This window comes from Pseudophryne corroboree, chromosome 1, assembly GCF_028390025.1.
Source record: "Pseudophryne corroboree isolate aPseCor3 chromosome 1, aPseCor3.hap2, whole genome shotgun sequence".
Taxonomy (NCBI): Eukaryota; Metazoa; Chordata; class Amphibia; order Anura; family Myobatrachidae; genus Pseudophryne; species Pseudophryne corroboree.
The window spans coordinates 999,935,507-999,954,784 of NC_086444.1; the positions used below are offsets into that span (position 1 = coordinate 999,935,507).

The 19,278-nt window shown below is 47.0% G+C and overlaps 1 protein-coding gene across 5 annotated transcripts in view; it reads left to right on the top strand.

Annotated features, from left to right (window-relative positions):
- Positions 1-19,278, top strand: part of CLCN3 (chloride voltage-gated channel 3) — a 226,538-nt gene that overhangs the window by 200,337 nt on the left and 6,923 nt on the right. For 3 of the 5 annotated variants that reach the window (XM_063920625.1, XM_063920626.1, XM_063920628.1), the window contains 3 exons: positions 3,001-3,399; positions 4,333-4,549; positions 13,977-14,052. In XM_063920625.1, coding sequence (XP_063776695.1) covers positions 3,001-3,399; positions 4,333-4,549; positions 13,977-14,052 — 692 coding nt within the window. The remainder of the gene's footprint in view (positions 1-3,000; positions 3,400-4,332; positions 4,550-13,976; positions 14,053-19,278) is intronic. The other 2 variants (XM_063920627.1, XM_063920629.1) reach the window with 1 other exon arrangement.

Consider the following 19,278-nt stretch of genomic DNA (forward strand, 5'->3'; position numbering starts at 1 on the left):
GCGGTTGAACGCCGGATCCTGAAGGAAAAAGGCATTCCGGATGAAGTCATCCCTACCATGATCAAAGCCAGGAAGGATGTAACCGTACAACATTATCACCGTATTTGGCGTAAATATGTTGCGTGGTGCGAGGCCAGGAAGGCCCCTACAGAGGAATTTCAACTGGGTCGTTTCCTGCATTTCCTGCAAACAGGACTGTCTATGGGCCTCAAATTGGGGTCCATTAAGGTTCAAATTTCGGCCCTGTCAATATTCTTCCAAAAAGAACTGGCTTCTGTTCCTGAAGTTCAGACGTTTGTCAAGGGAGTACTGCATATACAGCCTCCTTTTGTGCCTCCGGTGGCACCTTGGGATCTCAATGTAGTTTTGGGATTCCTAAAATCACATTGGTTTGAACCACTCACCACTGTGGACTTAAAATATCTCACATGGAAAGTGGTAATGCTGTTAGCCCTGGCTTCAGCCAGGCGTGTCTCAGAATTGGCGGCTTTATCCTATAAAAGCCCTTACCTAATTTTTCATACGGACAGGGCAGAATTGAGGACTCGTCCTCAATTTCTCCCTAAGGTGGTTTCAGCTTTTCACTTAAACCAGCCTATTGTGGTGCCTGCGGCTACTAGGGACTTGGAGGATTCCAAGTTGCTGGACGTAGTCAGGGCCCTGAAAATATGTTTCCAGGACGGCTGGAGTCAGAAAATCTGATTCGCTGTTTATCCTGTATGCACCCAACAAGCTGGGTGCTCCTGCTTCTAAGCAGACGATTGCTCGTTGGATTTGTAGTACAATTCAGCTTGCACATTCTGTGGCAGGCCTGCCACAGCCAAAATCTGTAAAAGCCCATTCCACACGGAAAGTGGGCTCATCCTGGGCGGCTGCCCGAGGGGTCTCGGCTTTACAACTTTGCCGAGCAGCTACTTGGTCAGGGGCAAACACGTTTGCTAAATTCTACAAATTTGATACCCTGGCTGAGGAGGACCTGGAGTTCTCTCATTCGGTGCTGCAGAGTCATCCGCACTCTCCCGCCCGTTTGGGAGCTTTGGTATAATCCCCATGGTCCTTTCGGAGTCCCCAGCATCCACTAGGACGTTAGAGAAAATAAGAATTTACTTACCGATAATTCTATTTCTCATAGTCCGTAGTGGATGCTGGGCGCCCATTCCAAGTGCGGATTGTCTGCATTACTTGTACATAGTTATTGTTACAAAAATCGGGTTATTGTTGTTGTGAGCCTTCTTTTCAGAGGCTCCTTCTGTTATCATGCTGTTAACTGGGTTCAGATCACAAGTTGTACGGTGTGATTGGTGTGGCTGGTATGAATCTTACCCGGGATTCAAAATCCTTCCTTATTGTGTACGCTCGTCCGGGCACATTATCCTAACTGAGGCTTGGAGGAGGGTCATAGGGGGAGGAGCCAGTGCACACCAGGTAGTCCTAAAGCTTTTTACTTTTGTGCCCAGTCTCCTGCGGAGCCGCTATTCCCCATGGTCCTTTCGGAGTCCCCAGCATCCACTACGGACTATGAGAAATAGAATTATCGGTAAGTAAATTCTTATTATTAGTGACGAATAGTTTATACAGGAAACAAAAACATTTGATGGAAAAACTGTTTGTATATAGAATTATTAGTGGAATTGAATCTATAGTCTTACTGTGTATTTCAAAGAGGAATGTGGGAATGTGGTTCTGTCAGTGACATAAATTATTCTATGGATATTGAGCTTCTACACCATGTCACTACTACAAATTCCTCTTGACATGCTGAAATACTTCAGCTTAAGTCAATGTAGCATATACTGTGTCTACTAGATTTGCGGTACTACAAATCCTATGTACGACTTCAGTTTTTATATTGAATACTGGTGTATATAGTTAATTTGCAAAAGCTGCAGTTTTAATGCAAAATCATTTCTTATAAACACTATAGTCATTAAGTCTTGAGGCATCCATCTATTCAGGTCGGGTGTACTGTGTATGTAACACCCTCTGTGGGTGTAATTAGGCTACATAATTTTGCAATATCATATGAACCAGGCAGATGAAATACATTGTACAGTGTTAACATGGTCTGTCCAGTGCAGCTCTCTATCCAAGGAACAAGTATTAGTCTCCTACCTCATCTCTGATTGTATCCTGGTAGGATCTGATAGAGAGCACGCCCCTTGTTATGCTCAACCAACCTACATAACCAAGCTTGTCAGCCTGTCAGTGAGTCTGTGCCTGCTTTGGTACACAGTCACTACAGAGGAGTGATGGGGTTTATTTCAGCACAAATACTCCAGTTACTTAATGTATACTATTCAGCAGCAGTCTTTTATATAAATAATTGCCTAATAGTGGCTTTTGCTTCTTACCATAACTCTTTTTAAAGAGAAGCATATGGAAATCTGTCTCTCATTTGTTACACATAAAGCCTTTGGGATATTTTTAAGCAAGGTGTAATGATAGATTGTAGCAAACACTTATGCTACAATTATACAGTCATGATTGTAGTGTTCTCCCATAACTCTCTCCTGCTGATGGATGCATTTTAGGTTCAGCAGGTTATGTTAAAGTCTTAGATGTCTCCTCTCTCATCATTGCTGCAGTCATGTTAAACAGCCCTTCTAGGCGCGAGCACGTTTGTGAACGCGGGGAAAACCTGGAAAACATTGTAACGTAACATTTTGTATGCAGATACAGCCGCAGTCGCACACAGAATATACGCATCCGCATATTTTAATCAGCAGAGTCTGCTTATGTGTCTTATTCGCATAGCGATGCGAATAAGATGCATTTTCAGCAAAAAAGATGTCCGACGTTAGCAGAGCTGCCCAGGAACTTCCTGCTCATTCACGCCAGGCATCTCATGGTGCATGGTGTATTGAGGCTAGATGTATGAGGACACATCTGTATCTAAACCTTTTCTTGACACACTCCTTTTATGTAATCTTCCAACCTTTTACCTACTTTATTAAATGATCTCATTACTAAAACAGGTTTCTTGTTTTGTATTTGAAATAGGTGGCGTCACCAGAATGACCGTGTCACTTGTAGTTATTGTATTTGAGCTCACGGGAGGCCTAGAATACATTGTACCATTGATGGCTGCTGTAATGACCAGTAAGTGGGTAGGAGATGCTTTTGGACGGGAAGGCATCTATGAATCTCACATACGTCTGAATGGTTATCCTTTCTTGGATGCCAAAGAGGAATTCACGCATACAACTCTGGCTCGTGATGTGATGAGGCCTCGAAGGAGTGATCCTCCACTTGCAGTTCTCACCCAAGATAACATGACTGTAGATGACATCGAAAGCTTGATCAATGAAACTAGCTTCAACGGTTTTCCTGTCATAATGTCTAAGGAGTCACAACGACTGGTTGGGTTTGCTTTAAGAAGAGATTTAACACTAGCAATAGGTAAGTAACATGTACATTATGGTTACAAGTTCATATTTCATTTGAAAAAATATATGATGATTTGTACATTTTCTCTGTGTTTTGCCTTGTTGGTCTTCTATATACCGTGTACTGTACGTATCAGTGTGAGTTTAGAAATGAACATTTGCAATTACGTTGGCATTTTCCCCCCTGATGTCACATGGTTATGGGGTGACGTCCTGCATAGCTCCTTCCTCCTGTCATCCTTAGATTGTTAGTGGCAGTACGGAGTGCAAGAAAAGGAGAGGGCGGAACCATAAAAAGGTTTAGCAGCAAACAACCTAGACATTTTAGAAACACAGCTGTGTACATGTATACATGCATATACCATGTATTATTCCAGTTGTAAAAACTGTTAATCTTCTAGTCTCCTTCCTTTTTCTGGCATCCACAACCTATTGCCACTGACAGTCTAACAAATGTTGGGATTTACATAGAAAGTATACATACCGCCCCACCGCTACAAATTTGTGAACTGTGTACCCATACCCCAACATAATACTCGTTGCACTTTCATTGAGACTTAACTAGATTCTGCTTCAAAAAGAGTGTCAGCTCTGCTCTCAAGCAACATGTAATTTGTATATGGTCTGCAGAGTGGCACATCCATGTGGGTCTCCTCCCCTTCCCACTAGACTGCTAATGTGCTATGTGATACCACATACTGTGGCACCTAATGCTATAATGTGCGATAACATGTATATACTATGGGGAGGGGGGGATAAATAGATGACAGGATGAGGAAACACCTGTTAATTTCTAATGAGTCCGCTTTAAAGTACTGAAAATGTTAAATATTAAACTTTGAAAATAGAAGAGGCAGACATTTTGTTGACTGAACCAATATTAACATGGTTCAGTGTGTGTTTGGTTATAGATCTGAAGTGGTGGATTCTTTTTGTGTCCTTTCAGAAAATGCAAGGAAAAAACAGGAAGGTATTGTTGGCAGTTCCCGGGTATGCTTTGCCCAACACACGCCATCACTTCCTGCAGAAAGCCCTCGCCCCTTAAAGCTCCGCAGCATCCTGGACATGAGCCCGTTTACCGTGACTGACCACACACCAATGGAGATAGTGGTGGATATATTCCGCAAGCTGGGGCTAAGGCAGTGCCTTGTCACACACAACGGGTAAGTTCCTGAGCTTGCTTTCCTCTGGCTATTTCTTCCTATAATTCTAACTCTGGGCCATTTCCAGGGATTATAAACTGCCTGCCAGATCTAAATTGTTACAGTAAAATGACATTAAATGACACGTATTGGATAATTGTTAGCACAATACCTGACGCTGCGGTTGTAAGCACAATACCTGACGCTGCGGTATGTGAGTGTAACTAGAGTGACAGTGTACAGGTTCCGCACACACTGGCAGCCGCCTTGTGTCACCCAGCGCATGGCTGCATACAGTGTGAGCACTCGGTAGCTACACTGATATAGACCAGTACATGTGTCACACAATAGAGATTCGTTTCAAATGACATAATAGTTCATGGGTTATTTTAATATGATATACTGTTAAGGTTTCATTTTTTGCATAAAATTAATTTATTTATTTTTTTGTGTGGGGTGGATATAGAGAAATCACTTCTAATAGAAGCATCCCCATTGTAGTAGGGTAGAACTGTCAAGGCATTGCATTAAAACAAGTTTTCTCCTATAAAGTGAATGTTACAGTTTTAAGAATGTAAGAACAAATCTTGAGCAGATGTTTTCTTGCTGTGTCACTCACTGGGCTGCATTGCTTTCATATTGTGGGCGCATTACTAATGGTGTGCTGCCTTGGCATCCCTGCTTGCACTACTCTCTGAGACTTAATAGGCATAATAATATCAAACTCCTCTATATAGAAGAAACATAAACATATTACAGCAATTAAGAGCGTTTAACAATATTCCAATATCCACATGTTACAGTGAATAACTGACCCTACCACCACCTATTGTACACCTGACATTTATTTTTATTATTTGCATTGCCCGTACTAAGTGCTGATCAAGTGTTGTACAGACGCTGAAAACCAGTGAAATGCCAGCTGCCGGCCTGTATGAAAACCGTGAGATATGTGTTGTAGGTTCAGCTAACAAGTAAGCACATTACGGTGTATTACAGAGGCAGTTCTACACTTCTTCTGAACAATCAAAGCATTTCCATGTAGGCTAATAGCCGGCAGGTGTCTGCTAGAGTTACAGGGATGGGGGCTTATACTCGCTGGCTGCGAAGGGATAGGAAATGCCAATAGGCTCAAATTGTTATTTTTGTCTAATTGGCAAATTGTGATATTTTATTCTTATTGATATTTCATATGTACGCTCCTGTAGGCACTCACTGATACACCCTCTTGTTGACCTTTCTGTGTATCTTAAAAAAACAAAAACCCAGAGGTGACACCAAATTATTGCCATCTACGCATTCCTAGGTGTTACTCTGTAGCTTTACTGGCTTACGTGAACAAACAATGGGGCAGATGTATTAACCTGGAGAAGGCATAAGGAAGTGATAAACCAGTGATATGTGCAAGTTGATAAACGAACCAGCCAATCAGCTCCAATATATAAATTAACAGTTAGGAGCTGATTGGCTGGTGCATTTGTCACTAGTTTATCACTTCCTTATGCCTTCTCCAGGTTAATACATCTGCCCCACTGGGCCTGATTCAGGTGTGGTTGGAATGAGCATCGCTGCAACTTACTTGGAAGCAGAAGCAATGCACAGATATGGTAATGCAGGAGGAGGTGACTGATCACTTGCAACATCATTAGACGGCAGAGTGACCTATGGGGTCATGCAGGCTGGCCGCCGCAGCTCCTCCCAAGAGGCCGGGAAATCTCCATCGGAGGACGGAGACTCTGGCCTCGGCACTCTACCTGTTACCGTCGCCACTCCCAGATGGCTGCAGACTGTCAATCACTTGACTTATGCAACCATATGGCATCAGACAACGCAGTACACATACTGCACATACGCAGCAGGGGTCCTGCACATGCACAGAGTAGTGTGCCAGTTGCATCAGGGCCTGAATCAGGCCCAGTGTCGGCACACAACATATTACGGTGTTCCTTTGTGACTGGAACACTTGCTTTTAAAGGAAAACACCAGTTAATACAAACAAGGATTAGTGGAGTAATACATAGCCCATATGTGCTTTGTGAGCAAAGCCAATTCATGATGGGTTTAGCCATAGAAATAACCTGAAGTGCATCTATTCTAATATCATTATTAGTAAGTATTCTTTTGTCTGGACTTCTATAATGCAGCTTCTTATGATGTGGCAGAACTGTGGTTCACACCTCCTTAATAGGCTGGGTACACAGTATACGGCCATGTGATATATCATTACCCCACTGCATTCACCTGCATGTTGTTGTCAGCGGGGTCAGCTCACCTGATGGGCAGCACAACCATGCTGATGACCGGATGCACGCAATCGCGGGCACACAGAGCTCTATGCCCGATATATTGTTCTGATTCCTGTCTAAACTATATATCGGCCAATATATCACCTAAGGTGTACCCAGCCTTAGCTGGCTCTCGCTCTGTGAGACTCTACTATGGTACCAAGTCTATACCTGATCTTATATCACATCATAGCATCTTACAGAGCCAAACCACAACACAACCATGACACTTATATAGTGTTCATTCTAGCACCCTGCACCTTTCAAAATCCGTGCAGTTCCTCTTTCCTGCCTGGGGTGTCGCTCTCTGCTCTGGTGCTTCTCAGCACACTCTGATCTGTTACTCAGTGCTGTGATACAGACCTGAGAGCGACATCCCAGGCAGGAAAGATGAACTGCACAGGATTTGAAAGGTGCAGGGTGCTAGACTGAACACTACTTATAGTTGCATACAAATGACAGGCCATACTGCATGCTCCTCTGAAGTGAAAAGGCACTGATATACTGTACATATTTGCACACTTAAAATTTCTCTATTTCTGCTGCGGGGTACACTGGGCTCCACAAGTCTGGACAATGGGGTGTAGAGTAGGATCTTGATCCGAGGCACCAACAGGCTCAAAGCTTTGACTGTTCCCAGAATGCACAGCGCCGCCTCCTATATCACCCCGCCTCCCAGCACAGGAGCTCAGTTTGTCAGTTGGTGCTGCAGTAAGCAGGCACTTAACAGAGGGGCTGCTCCAAGCAGCCCTGAGAAAAGCTTTTTATGAGGTAAAAAGTGAAGACTTCAAGGGCAGCAGCGGTGGTAAATGTCTTGTGACATTCACTGCTGCAGCTCCAGCTCTCCCCAGCGGCGCTGTACACTCCCGAGCCCTGGTTGCGGGGTACCTACAGCGAAGGCTCCGGTTTTCTTCATGTTAGACACACACGGCTGGGGCTCTCCAGGATCGCGTGGCCGCGCTTCGGAAGGTGGTAAGTGGGTCCCGCTCGCGGGACCCGGTCTTTATCGCGATCCGGCGCGGTCAGTGGGAGGCGGGCCGCGCGTGCTGGCGGTGGACACTGTGGATACAGGCGATCCCACTAGATCACCAGGGCATGGGCGCAGGTCAAGTTTTCTCTTAAAACCGATTTTAATATCGCCCACAGTACCCGGTGGTTTTGCCAGCAAGGGGGATAAGGCTTAGACCTGAAGCCCCTCCCCCAGCCCCAGGGCGCCATTTCCAGCAAGTGTTCCCGCCCTGGAGCTGCATCTCTGTCTTTTCCTCACTCCCTGTCAGTGTCTGCGGCGCCATTACTCCTCAGCTCACTGTTCCTGGGACTGCTTGGGCAAATCCTCCTATGTAAAGCCGCCTGGATGTCAGCGCTGTGCCTTTACATGACACTTAAGTATTCTACCTGCCTTTTTAGTCAGTGTTAGTAAGAAAGAGTGCATTTAGTCAGGGGTTTATAGTACAATTACCCTGTGATATACATCCAGTTTCTTACTGTGTACTGTTATATCTATTGACTATATAGCTGTGTAAGCTAGTCCAGTGCAGTATTATTGTCTGTAATAACCTCTGCATTGTACAAACTGTGACTATTTGTGTGTGCATTGATAGCTGAGTGGTGTCCATCTCGTGTCTTTCACTCAACTTGCTATCCCTATATTCTATAACCTGAGGGGGCTTGGTGCGTCAGGTGTTATTTAATATAGGATTTTCACAAAGATATACTGTATTACGTATTTTTCTCTGTGATTTAGTCACCATATCTCTCCTTTATCTCTGCTGGTGCTGACTACACTGCGCAGGGGTTTGGGTTTAGGGATATAGTGCTGCTAATAATTGTACTGTGTTACCTCATACTGCAAGTTATATCATGTCTGCTTCTGAGGGTAATGGTTCTGGGGCGGAACACACTGCTGGTGTTGCTGAAGCCACAGGCACATATGGGGAGAATATAGCAGCTGTGGGCTCTGGTTCTGGGGGCTCCTTTCCCCCCAGTGGGACTGTGGCAACGGAGGCACATACTGACCCTCCGTGGGCCGCTTTTTCCACGCTTCTGCATACGCTAGTTCATAAACTAACACCCCCTATTAGACCCCCAATGCCGGTGCAGCCGTTTGTGGTCCCTGCAGCTAACCCGCCGTGGGCGGATGATTTATCTGCTCAAATAAAGAAGTTGAACCAGTCCCTGACTACTAAAAAGTCTGACCATCGCTCGCCTAAGTCCAAGAGGTCCTCTAAGCGAGTGCTCGTCTCCTCACAATCCACTGCTGTCACTGACACCTCGTCTGATGAAGACAGCACATACACTGACCCCACAGGTTCTGACTCAGATACGGCTGATGGGGAGGGTAGTTCACATGTGGATGTTCCTGATCTTTTGGAGGCTATTAAGTTAATTCTGCAGATTACGGATGATCCCGAGCCATCCGTTTCTCCTAAGAAACCAGATAGGTTCAAGCGTCAGAAGGTGATTGAACAAGTTTTACCTCACTCTGACCACCTAGTGGATATACGTCAGGAACCCTGGGAAAACCCAGGTACGAAGTTTGTGCCTCAAAAGAAGATGCTGGCTCGCTATCCCCTCGCGCCAGAACTGTCTAAGAATTGGGAAACGCCTCCTCCAGTAGACTCACATGTGGCTAGGATGGTGGTTTCCTCAGCTCTACCTGTCACTACCGTCACGTCTCTAAAAGAGCCTACGGATAAACGTGTGGAGAGTTGTCTGAAAGCGATTTACACCCTCACGGGTGCTGCACAAAGGCCCACTATTGCAGCTACATGGGCGGCAGAGGCTTTTGAAGCATGGGCCTTGGAGTTAGTAGCTGAAATCTCCTCTGACCATGCTAGACAATGCTTGTCATATATTGTCACAGTTTCTCGCTATATTAAAGAGGCAGCTTCTGATGCCGGTATCCTAGCAGCCAAGGCCTCTACTACGTCAGTCCTGGCTCGCAGGATATTGTGGCTGAGATCCTGGTCTGTGGATCTGGACTCTAGAAAAAACCTGGAGGTACTCCCTTTCAAGGGGGATATTCTGTTTGGGGAGGACTTAAATAAGATAGTGGCTGACTTGGCTACTGCCAAAACTGCCTGTCTGCCACAGCTCCTTTTGTGTCGAAGGCCAAAGGCACGTCCTTTCGCCCCTTTCGTCCTTCAGGTAAAGCAAAAGGTCAGGCGTACCATAAGCAGGCCCGCACTTCCAAACCTGGTAAGCCGAAGCCCAAAAGAGCCTGGGCTGCCCGTCAGCCAGCAGCCAAGACCGATAAGCCTGCCGCATGACGGGGCGGGCCTCCCCCTGGGGGATCCCAGGGTGGGGGGCCAGCTTCTAGGGTATACCCAGGAATGGTTGAAGACCACTTCAGATGGCTGGGTACGGGAAGTCGTTACTCGAGGTTACGCCATAGCCTTCAAAAACCGACCCCCTCATCGATTTTGCCAGACAGACGTCCCGTCGGAGCAGACAAAGGCAAACACTCTGCATTCGGTGGTACAGACCCTCCTGGATACAGGAGTCGTAGTACAGGTGCCTCTTGCTCAGAGGGGCCGGGGGTACTATTCTCCGCTGTTTCTAATCCCGAAACCGAATGGGTCCTCCCGGCCCATTCTCAACCTCAAGGCACTGAACAAGTTTGTGAAGGTTTCCAAGTTCCGTATGGAAACCCTTCGTTCTATAGTTCTGGCCTTGGAACCTGGGGACTACATGGTCTCCCTGGACATATAGGATGCTTACCTGCATATTCCTATAGCAGTGTCACATCAACAATACCTGAGGTTCGCTATTGGCAACCTCCATTACCAGTTTCGGGCGTTACCTTTTGGTTTAACAACGGCCCCAAAAGTCTTCACCAAAGTTATGGCGATGATGACAGTGGTACTCCGCCGTCAAGGGATCAGGATACTGCCGTATCTGGACGACTTGTTAATCCTGGCAAATTCCCCAGATCTTCTCCTGCGTCATCTGGATATGACGGTCCGGTTTCTACAAGCCCACGGGTGGCTCATCAACTGGAAGAAATCCTCCCTGGTCCCTGCTCAGAGCGTGGTGCATCTGGGAGCGCTGTTGGACACTCACAACCAGAGGTTGTTCTTGTCTCAGGAGAAAGTCCTGAAACTTCAGGACAGGATTCGTTGCTTCCTTTCTCGTCCGCAAGTGTCGATACATTCGGCAATGCAGGTGCTGGGCCTCATGGTATCAGCATTGGACATGGTGGAGTATGCTCAATTCCATTCTCGCCCCCTCCAGAAGCTGATTCTAGCCAAGTGGGACGGCCTGCCTCACCGGATCAGGTCTCAAATGATCTCTTTGACTCCAGAGGTCCGTCTGTCGCTGCTCTGGTGGCTCCAGGACCGACAATTGTGCAGAGGCCGTCCCTTCTGGATATCCAACTGGGTCCTGTTAGATGCCAGTCTAAGAGGTTGGGGCGCGGTGCTGGAGCAGCACTCCTTGCAGGGTTGGTGGACCAAGGAGGAATCTCTCCTCTCGATCAACATTCTGGAATTGCGGGCGGTCTTCAATGCGTTGAACCTAGCCCAGCATTTGATTCAGAACCATCCTGTTCAAGTACAGTCGGACACAGTGGCTTACATAAATCATCAAGGCGGCACTCGAAGCCGTTTGGCAATGAAGGAAGCCTTGCGGATTCTACGTTGGGCAGAACGCCATCTACCGGCAATATTCATTCCGGGAGTCCTGAATTGGAAAGCGGACTTTCTCAGTCGTCAGGACGTGCATGCCGGCGAGTGGGGCCTCCATCCAGAAGTGTTTCAACTCCTCGTGGAAAGGTGGGGTCTTCCAGATGTGTATCTGATGGCATCTCGACACAATCACAAGGTTCCGGTCTTCGGAGCAAGGACAAGGGATCCTCAAGCAGCATTCGTGGATGCACTGGCAGTGCCGTGGAGGTTTCGGCTGCCGTACGTGTTCCCTCCGGTGTCACTCCTGCCCAGGGTAATTCGGAAGTTAAAGCAAGAAAAAGGAAATCTGCTTCTCATAGCTCCGGCGTGGCCCAGACGGCACTGGTTATCAGACCTGCAAGGCCTATCGTCAGAGCGTCCACTTCTACTTCCACAACGCCCAGACCTCCTCGTTCAGGGCCCCTGTGTCTACCAGGACCTAGCCCGGCTGTCTTTGACGGCGTGGCTCTTGAAGCTTCCGTCTTAAGAGCTAAGGGTTTTTCTGAAGAGGTCATTAAAACTATGTTGCGGGCCCGGAAACCGGCCTCTGCTCGGATTTACCATCGGGTCTGGCATTCCTACTTTGTTTGGTGCGCATCTAACCATTATGACGCTTCCAAGTTTAGTACAGCCAAACTTTTGGCTTTTCTACAGCAGGGCCTAGATTTAGGCCTGCGTCTGGCCTCCCTCAAGGTTCATATTTCTGCCTTGTCGGTGTGGTTTCAGAGAAAAATTGCGACTTTACCTGATGTTCATACTTTCACTCAGAGTGTGTTGCGTATCCAACCTCCCTATGTCCCGCCTGTGGCTCCTTGGGACTTGTCGGTGGTTTTGGAGGCGTTGCAGGAGCCTCCATTTGAACCTCTTGGTTCAGCTGACCTTAAGTGGCTTTCCCTTTAAGGTGGTGTTCTTGCTGGCTATTGCCTCTGCTAGAAGAGTAAGGATTTGGGTGCCTTGTCTTGTAGTTCCCCATATCTGATTTTTCACCGTGACCGGGCGGTTCTTAGGACTCGTCCCGGATATTTACCTAAGGTGGTTTCTTCGTTCCACCTTAATCAGGATATTGTGGTTGCAGCTTTTGTCTCTCCTGATTTGTCTCCGAAAGAGCGGTCTTTGGATGTGGTACGGGCTCTCCGTATCTATGTGAAGAGAACTGCTTCTATTCAAAAGTCTGATTCTCTCTTTGTTTTGTTTGGATTTCACAAACGTGGCTGGCCTGCTCACAAGCAGACCCTGGCCAGGTGGATTAGAATGGTGATTGCGCATGCTTAAGTGAAGGCTGGTCTGTCAGCTCCTGTTCACATTACGGCCCATTCTACTCGGTCTGTTGGACCTTCTTGGGCGGCCCAACGTGGTGCTACCCTTGACCAATTGTGCAAGGCGGCTACGTGGTCCTCCGGGAACACGTTCATAAGGTTCTATGCCTTCGATACTGCCGCTTCCCAGGATGCTTCCTTTGGACGCCGGGTTCTTGTGCCTGCTACAGTGCGTCCTCTCCCATAAGGAACTGCTTTAGGACATCCCCATTGTCCAGACTTGTGGAGCCCAGTGTACCCCGCAGCAGAAAACGAGTTTTATGGTAAGAACTTACCCTTGTTAAAACTCTTTCTGCGAGGTACACTGGGCTCAACAAGGCACCCACCCTGACACACTTAGCTTCTTTGGGTTGATATGGCAATAGCCGCTGACACTTCTCTTGTCGTGAGAGTGTGGTGCATGTGGCTACTAACCGTTGTCGTCTCTTTTCCTGCTACTGCATTGGGCTGGTTAACTAAACTGAGCTCCTGTGCTTGGAGGCGGGGTGATATAGGAGGCGGCGCTGTGCATTCTGGGAACAGTCAAAGCTTTCAGCCTGTTGGTGCCTCGGATCAAGATCCTACTGTACACCCCATTGTCCAGACTTGTGTAGCCTAGTGTACCTCGCAGAAAGAGTTTTAACAAGGGTAAGTTCTTACCATAAAACTCGTTTTTTTTCTTCAGTCAAATGTAATTGTGCATTAAAATGAGCAGAAATATGTATACACTCTTATGAGAAGGGATGAAGCATACAATTTCACCATGGACTCCATAAACTTGCATACCACTATGTATGTCAGACTCCATATTACTGTGCATTTGTCACCTGTAACAGTTGTGTAGAATATTACTAGTTCTTCTCACACCTGTTGACCCTCAGTATTTTCCTGTGCCAGAATAGCTTTCAGTCCCAAACGCAGAATGGTTATCTTGCATGACGGATGGGAAAGAGAGAGACCCATGTCACATGGGCTGCTTTGTAGCTGAAATAGAAGTATCATTGTTTAATGTGGAACATGTATGAATAACATATATATATTTAGCTATTGAAAAAGTCGCCCATGTGACAACGGCCTTAGTGTATGTGTCAGCCATCTCACTCATTACCCCATAGCACTGTCATTATTTTATGTTGCTTCATTCTTTTTGTTTTATCCATTTGTAGTTCAAACTCAGTTATTAGCATAACATGATCTGTTTCAGGACTGTCTTGGGGATCATCACAAAGAAGAACATATTAGAACATCTCGAGCATCTAAAGCAGCACGTGGAACCCTTGGTGATTAGACAAAGCACCTTTTAACCTGTAGCCACCTCTTAGAAGGCAGGAAGCATGAAATTTGTGAACTGTATACACACACCAGTCACCAGAACAACAGGCCAGATTACTGACTACTTCTCTTTCTCAGTACTGTATAAGTTAAAAGGCATTCCTAATAGTTCAGTCCTTTTGGCAGGAGAGTAACTAACTTCTGCTCTACATCTGATGCAAATGTATGTTTAGTGAAAGCAGCATAATAGAGTAGCTGTTTACTAAGCGCGGTCTTTCCTCGGCATGGCTGTGGTGTCAGTCACGCACCAGTACATATACAAATGAGGGAAGGCCTTCATTATTTCTTATAAAACACACACACACACACACACACACACACGTGTGTATGACTGAGCCTAGAAGTGATTCTCCCTTCACAAGGAAATGTCATCAGCTGCTGGTACTACGTGAAATGTACTGAAGTCTTGAATAGGGCATACCACCTGACTGATCCATAACGTCTTGTATTTTTGTACTGTTACATTTTTGTGTCATGCCTCCGAGCAAGTCCTGGCTGTGCCTTTCAAAGGTGAGCCAAACCCTTTCCCTATTAGTATGGTGCCATGTATGTTACATACATGTGCTCTTGGCTGATCTGTGATGTATTATGTAAGGGATCATAACGCTTATAGCGATACATCTCTAAAGCGCTGTGAAGGTCATAAGATTTTCCATATTACACATTACAGATTGTACAGATCAGTGTACATTATCAAGAAGGTCTTACACATGTGTTAGTAAGTAAGCATGTATGAAGCTACTGCTCTGTGCTCTGCAGGTAATGGACTAGTTAAAGGGAAGCTAATGTGTACTGTGTATGTTACAAAGTCTGGATTGCAGTTTGCTTACTCCCCGCACAATATACTAGATCATTATATGCTGCTGCCACTCCGCTCGTTTACAGAAAATTTAGACATTGTTGCTAACATTCCACTTGAAGGTAAATTTGCACTACACCATAACTACCAATCAGATGCTTGCTTTTTATTGTCTGTCTTGTACTAGACAGGTAAAACCTAATACCTGATTGGGTGCTATGATTTATTACAATTGTGCACCTAAATGCAGTGTTTGTGATTAATTATCACTGTGACTTGTCATTAGATGCCAGAAGCAAAAACATATAATCTCAGTTTCTAGAAGTGTTCTCCACGACTTCCATGGATAAAGATGATCACATATATAGTTTTATTACACATACTGTAGTCTCATTGGGGCAGATGTATTAACCTGGAGAAGGCATAAGGAAGTGATAAACCAGTGATAAGTGCAAGGTGATAAATGCACCAGCCAATCAGGTCCAATATGCAAATTAACAGGAGCTGACTGACTGGTGCGTTCATCACCTTGCACTTATAACTGGTTGATCACTTCCTTATGCCTTCTCCAAGTTAATACATCAGCCCCAAATGTTTGTACCACTTATGACTAGAGAACACCAGAAGAGAGCTGCTACAGGATGTCCAATCCCAGCATTAGTTTTTCTCTGACGTCCTAGTGGATGCTGGGACTCCGTCAGGACCATGGGGATTAGCGGCTCCGCAGGAGACAGGGCACAAAAATAAAAGCTTTAGGACTAGGTGGTGTGCACTGGCTCCTCCCCCTATGACCCTCCTCCAAGCCCCAGTTAGGTTTTTTATTTTCAGTGAGTCCTGCTGGCAACAGGCTCACTGCAACGGGGGACTTAGGGGAGAAGAAGTGAACTCACCTGCGTGCAGGATGGATTGGCTTCTTAGGCTACTGGACACCATTAGCTCCAGAGGGATCGAACACAGGCCCAGCCATGGAGTCCGGTCCCGGAGCCGCGCCGCCGACCCCCTTGCAGATGCCGAAAAGTGAAGAGGTCCAGAAACCGGCGGCAGAAGACTTTTCAGTCTTCATGAGGTAGCGCACAGCACTGCAGCTGTGCGCCATTGTTGTCAGCACACTTCACACCAGCGGTCACTGAGGGTGCAGGGCGCTGGGGGGGGGGCGCCCTGGGCAGCAATGATAATACCTTGTTCTGGCTAAAAATACATCACATATAGCCCCTGGGGCTATATGGATGTATTTAACCCCTGCCAGGTCTCACAAACACCGGGAGAAGAGCCCGCCGAAATAGGGGGCGGGGCCTATCTCCTCAGCACACAGCGCCATTTTCCTGCACAGCTCCGCTGCGAGGAAGGCTCCCAGGACTCTCCCCTGCACTGCACTACAGAAACAGGGTAAAAAAACAGAGAGGGGGGGCACTTTTTTGGCGATATTGATATATTAAGCTGCTATAAAGGAAACAACACTTCTGTAGGGTTGTTCCTATATATTTATAGCGCTTGGGTGTGTGCTGGCAAACTCTCCCTCTGTCTCCCCAAAGGGCTAGTGGGGTCCTGTCTTCGATAAGAGCATTCCCTGTGTGTCTGCTGTGTGTCGGTACGTGTGTGTCGACATGTATGAGGACGATGTTGGTGTGGAGGCGGAGCAATTGCCGGTAATGGTGATGTCACCCCCTAGGGAGTCGACACCGGAATGGATGGCTTTGTTTATGGAATTACGTGATAATGTCCGCACGTTACAAAAATCAGTTGACGACATGAGACGGCCGGCAAACCAGTTAGTACCTGTCCAGGCGTCTCAGACACCGTCAGGGGCTGTAAAACGCCCTTTACCTCGGTCGGTCGACACAGACCCAGACACGGACACCGAATCTAGTGTCGACGGTGAAGAAACAAACGTATTTTCCAGTAGGGCCACACGTTATATGATCACGGCAATGAAGGAGGCTTTGCATATCTCTGATACTGCAAGTACCACAAAAAGGGGTATTATGTGGGGTCTGAAAAAACTACCTGTAGTTTTTCCTGAATCAGAGGAATTGAATGAAGTGTGTGATGAAGCGTGGGTTAACCCCGATAGAAAACTGCTAATTTCAAAGAAGTTATTGGCATTATATCCTTTCCCGCCAGAGGTTAGGGCGCGCTGGGAAACACCCCCTAGGGTGGATAAGGCACTCACACGCTTATCAAAACAAGTGGCGTTACCGTCTCCTGAAACGGCCGCCCTCAAGGATCCAGCTGATAGGAGGCTGGAAACTACCCTGAAAAGTATATACACTCATACTGGTGTTATACTGCGACCAGCCATCGCCTCAGCATGGATGTGCAGTGCTGGGGTGGTTTGGTCGGATTCCCTGACTGAAAATATTGATACCCTGGATAGGGACAGTATTTTATTGACTATAGAGCAATTAAAGGATGCTTTTATTTATATGCGAGATGCTCAGAGGGATATTTGCACTCTGGCATCGAGAGTAAGTGCGATGTCCATATCTGCCAGAAGAAGTTTATGGACGCGACAGTGGTCAGGTGATGCGGATTCCAAACGGCATATGGAAGTATTGCCGTATAAAGGGGAGGAATTATTTGGGGTCGGTCTATCGGATTTGGTGGCCACGGCAACAGCCGGGAAATCCACCTTTTTACCTCAGGTCCCCTCCCAACAGAAAAAGACACCGTCTTTTCAGCCGCAGTCCTTTCGTTCCTATAAGAACAAGCGGGCAAAAGGACAGTCATATCTGCCCCGAGGCAAAGGAAAGGGTAAGAGAGTGCACCAAGCAGCTCCCTCCCAGGAGCAGAAGCCCTCCCCGGCTTCTGCAAAGCCCTCAGCATGACGTTTACAAGCGGACTCAGGGGCGGTGGGGGGTCGACTCAAGAATTTCAGCGCACAGTGGGCTCACTCACAGGTGGACCCCTGGATCCTGCAGGTAGTATCTCAGGGTTGCAGGTTGGAATTTGAGAAGTCTCCCCCTCGCCGGTTCCTAAAGTCTGCTCTGCCAACGTCTCCCTCAGACAAGGCGACGGTATTGGAAGCCATTCACAAGCTGTATTCTCAGCAGGTGATAGTCAAGGTACCCCTCCTACAACAGGGAAAGGGGTATTATTCCACACTATTTGTGGTACCGAAGCCGGACGGCTCGGTAAGACCTATTCTAAATCTGAAATCTTTGAACCTGTACATACAAGAATTCAAGTTCAAGATGGAGTCACTCAGAGCAGTGATAGCGAATCTGGAAGAAGGGGACTTTATGGTGTCTCTGGACATCAAGGATGCTTACCTGCATGTCCCAATTTGCCCTTCACATCAAGGGTACCTCAGGTTCGTGGTGCAAAACTGTCATTATCAGTTTCAGACGCTGCCGTTTGGATTGTCCACGGCACCTCGGGTCTTTACCAAGGTAATGGCCGAAATGATGTTTCTTCTGCGAAGAAAAGGCGTATTAATTATCCCTTACTTGGACGATCTCCTGATAAGGGCAAGGTCCAGAGAACAGCTGGAGGACGTAGTAGCACTAACCCAAGTAGTGCTGCAACAGCACGGGTGGATTCTGAATTTTCCAAAATCTCAATTGACCCCGACGACACGTCTGCTGTTCCTGGGAATGATTCTGGACACGGTTCAGAAAAAGGTGTTTCTTCCGGAGGAGAAAGCCAGGGAGTTATCCGAACTTGTCAGGAACCTCCTAAAACCAGGAAAAGTGTCTGTGCATCAATGCACAAGAGTCCTGGGAAAAATGGTGGCTTCTTACGAAGCGATTCCATTCGGCAGATTCCACGCACGAACTTTTCAGTGGGATCTGCTGGACAAATGGTCCGGATCGCATCTGCAGATGCATCAGCGGATAACTTTGTCTCCACGGACAAGGGTGTCTCTTCTGTGGTGGTTGCAGAGTGCTCATCTGTTAGAGGGCCGCAGATTCGGCATACAGGACTGGGTCCTGGTGACCACGGATGCCAGTCTGAGAGGCTGGGGAGCGGTCACACAGGGAAGAAACTTCCAGGGAGTGTGGTCAAGCCTGGAGATGTCTCTTCACATAAATATACTGGAGCTAAGAGCGATTTACAATGCTCTAAGCCTGGCAAAACCCCTGCTTCAGGGTCAGCCGGTGTTGATCCAGTCGGACAACATCACGGCAGTCGCCCACGTAAACAGACAGGGCGGCACAAGAAGCAGGAGGGCAATGGCAGAAGCTGCAAGGATTCTTCGCTGGGCGGAAGATCATGTGATAGCACTGTCAGCAGTGTTCATTCCGGGAGTGGACACGATCTACACCCGGGAGAGTGGGGACTTCATCCAGAAGTCTTCCACATGATTGTGAACCGTTGGGAAAAACCAAAGGTGGATATGATGGCGTCCCGCCTCAACAAAAAACTGGACAGGTAT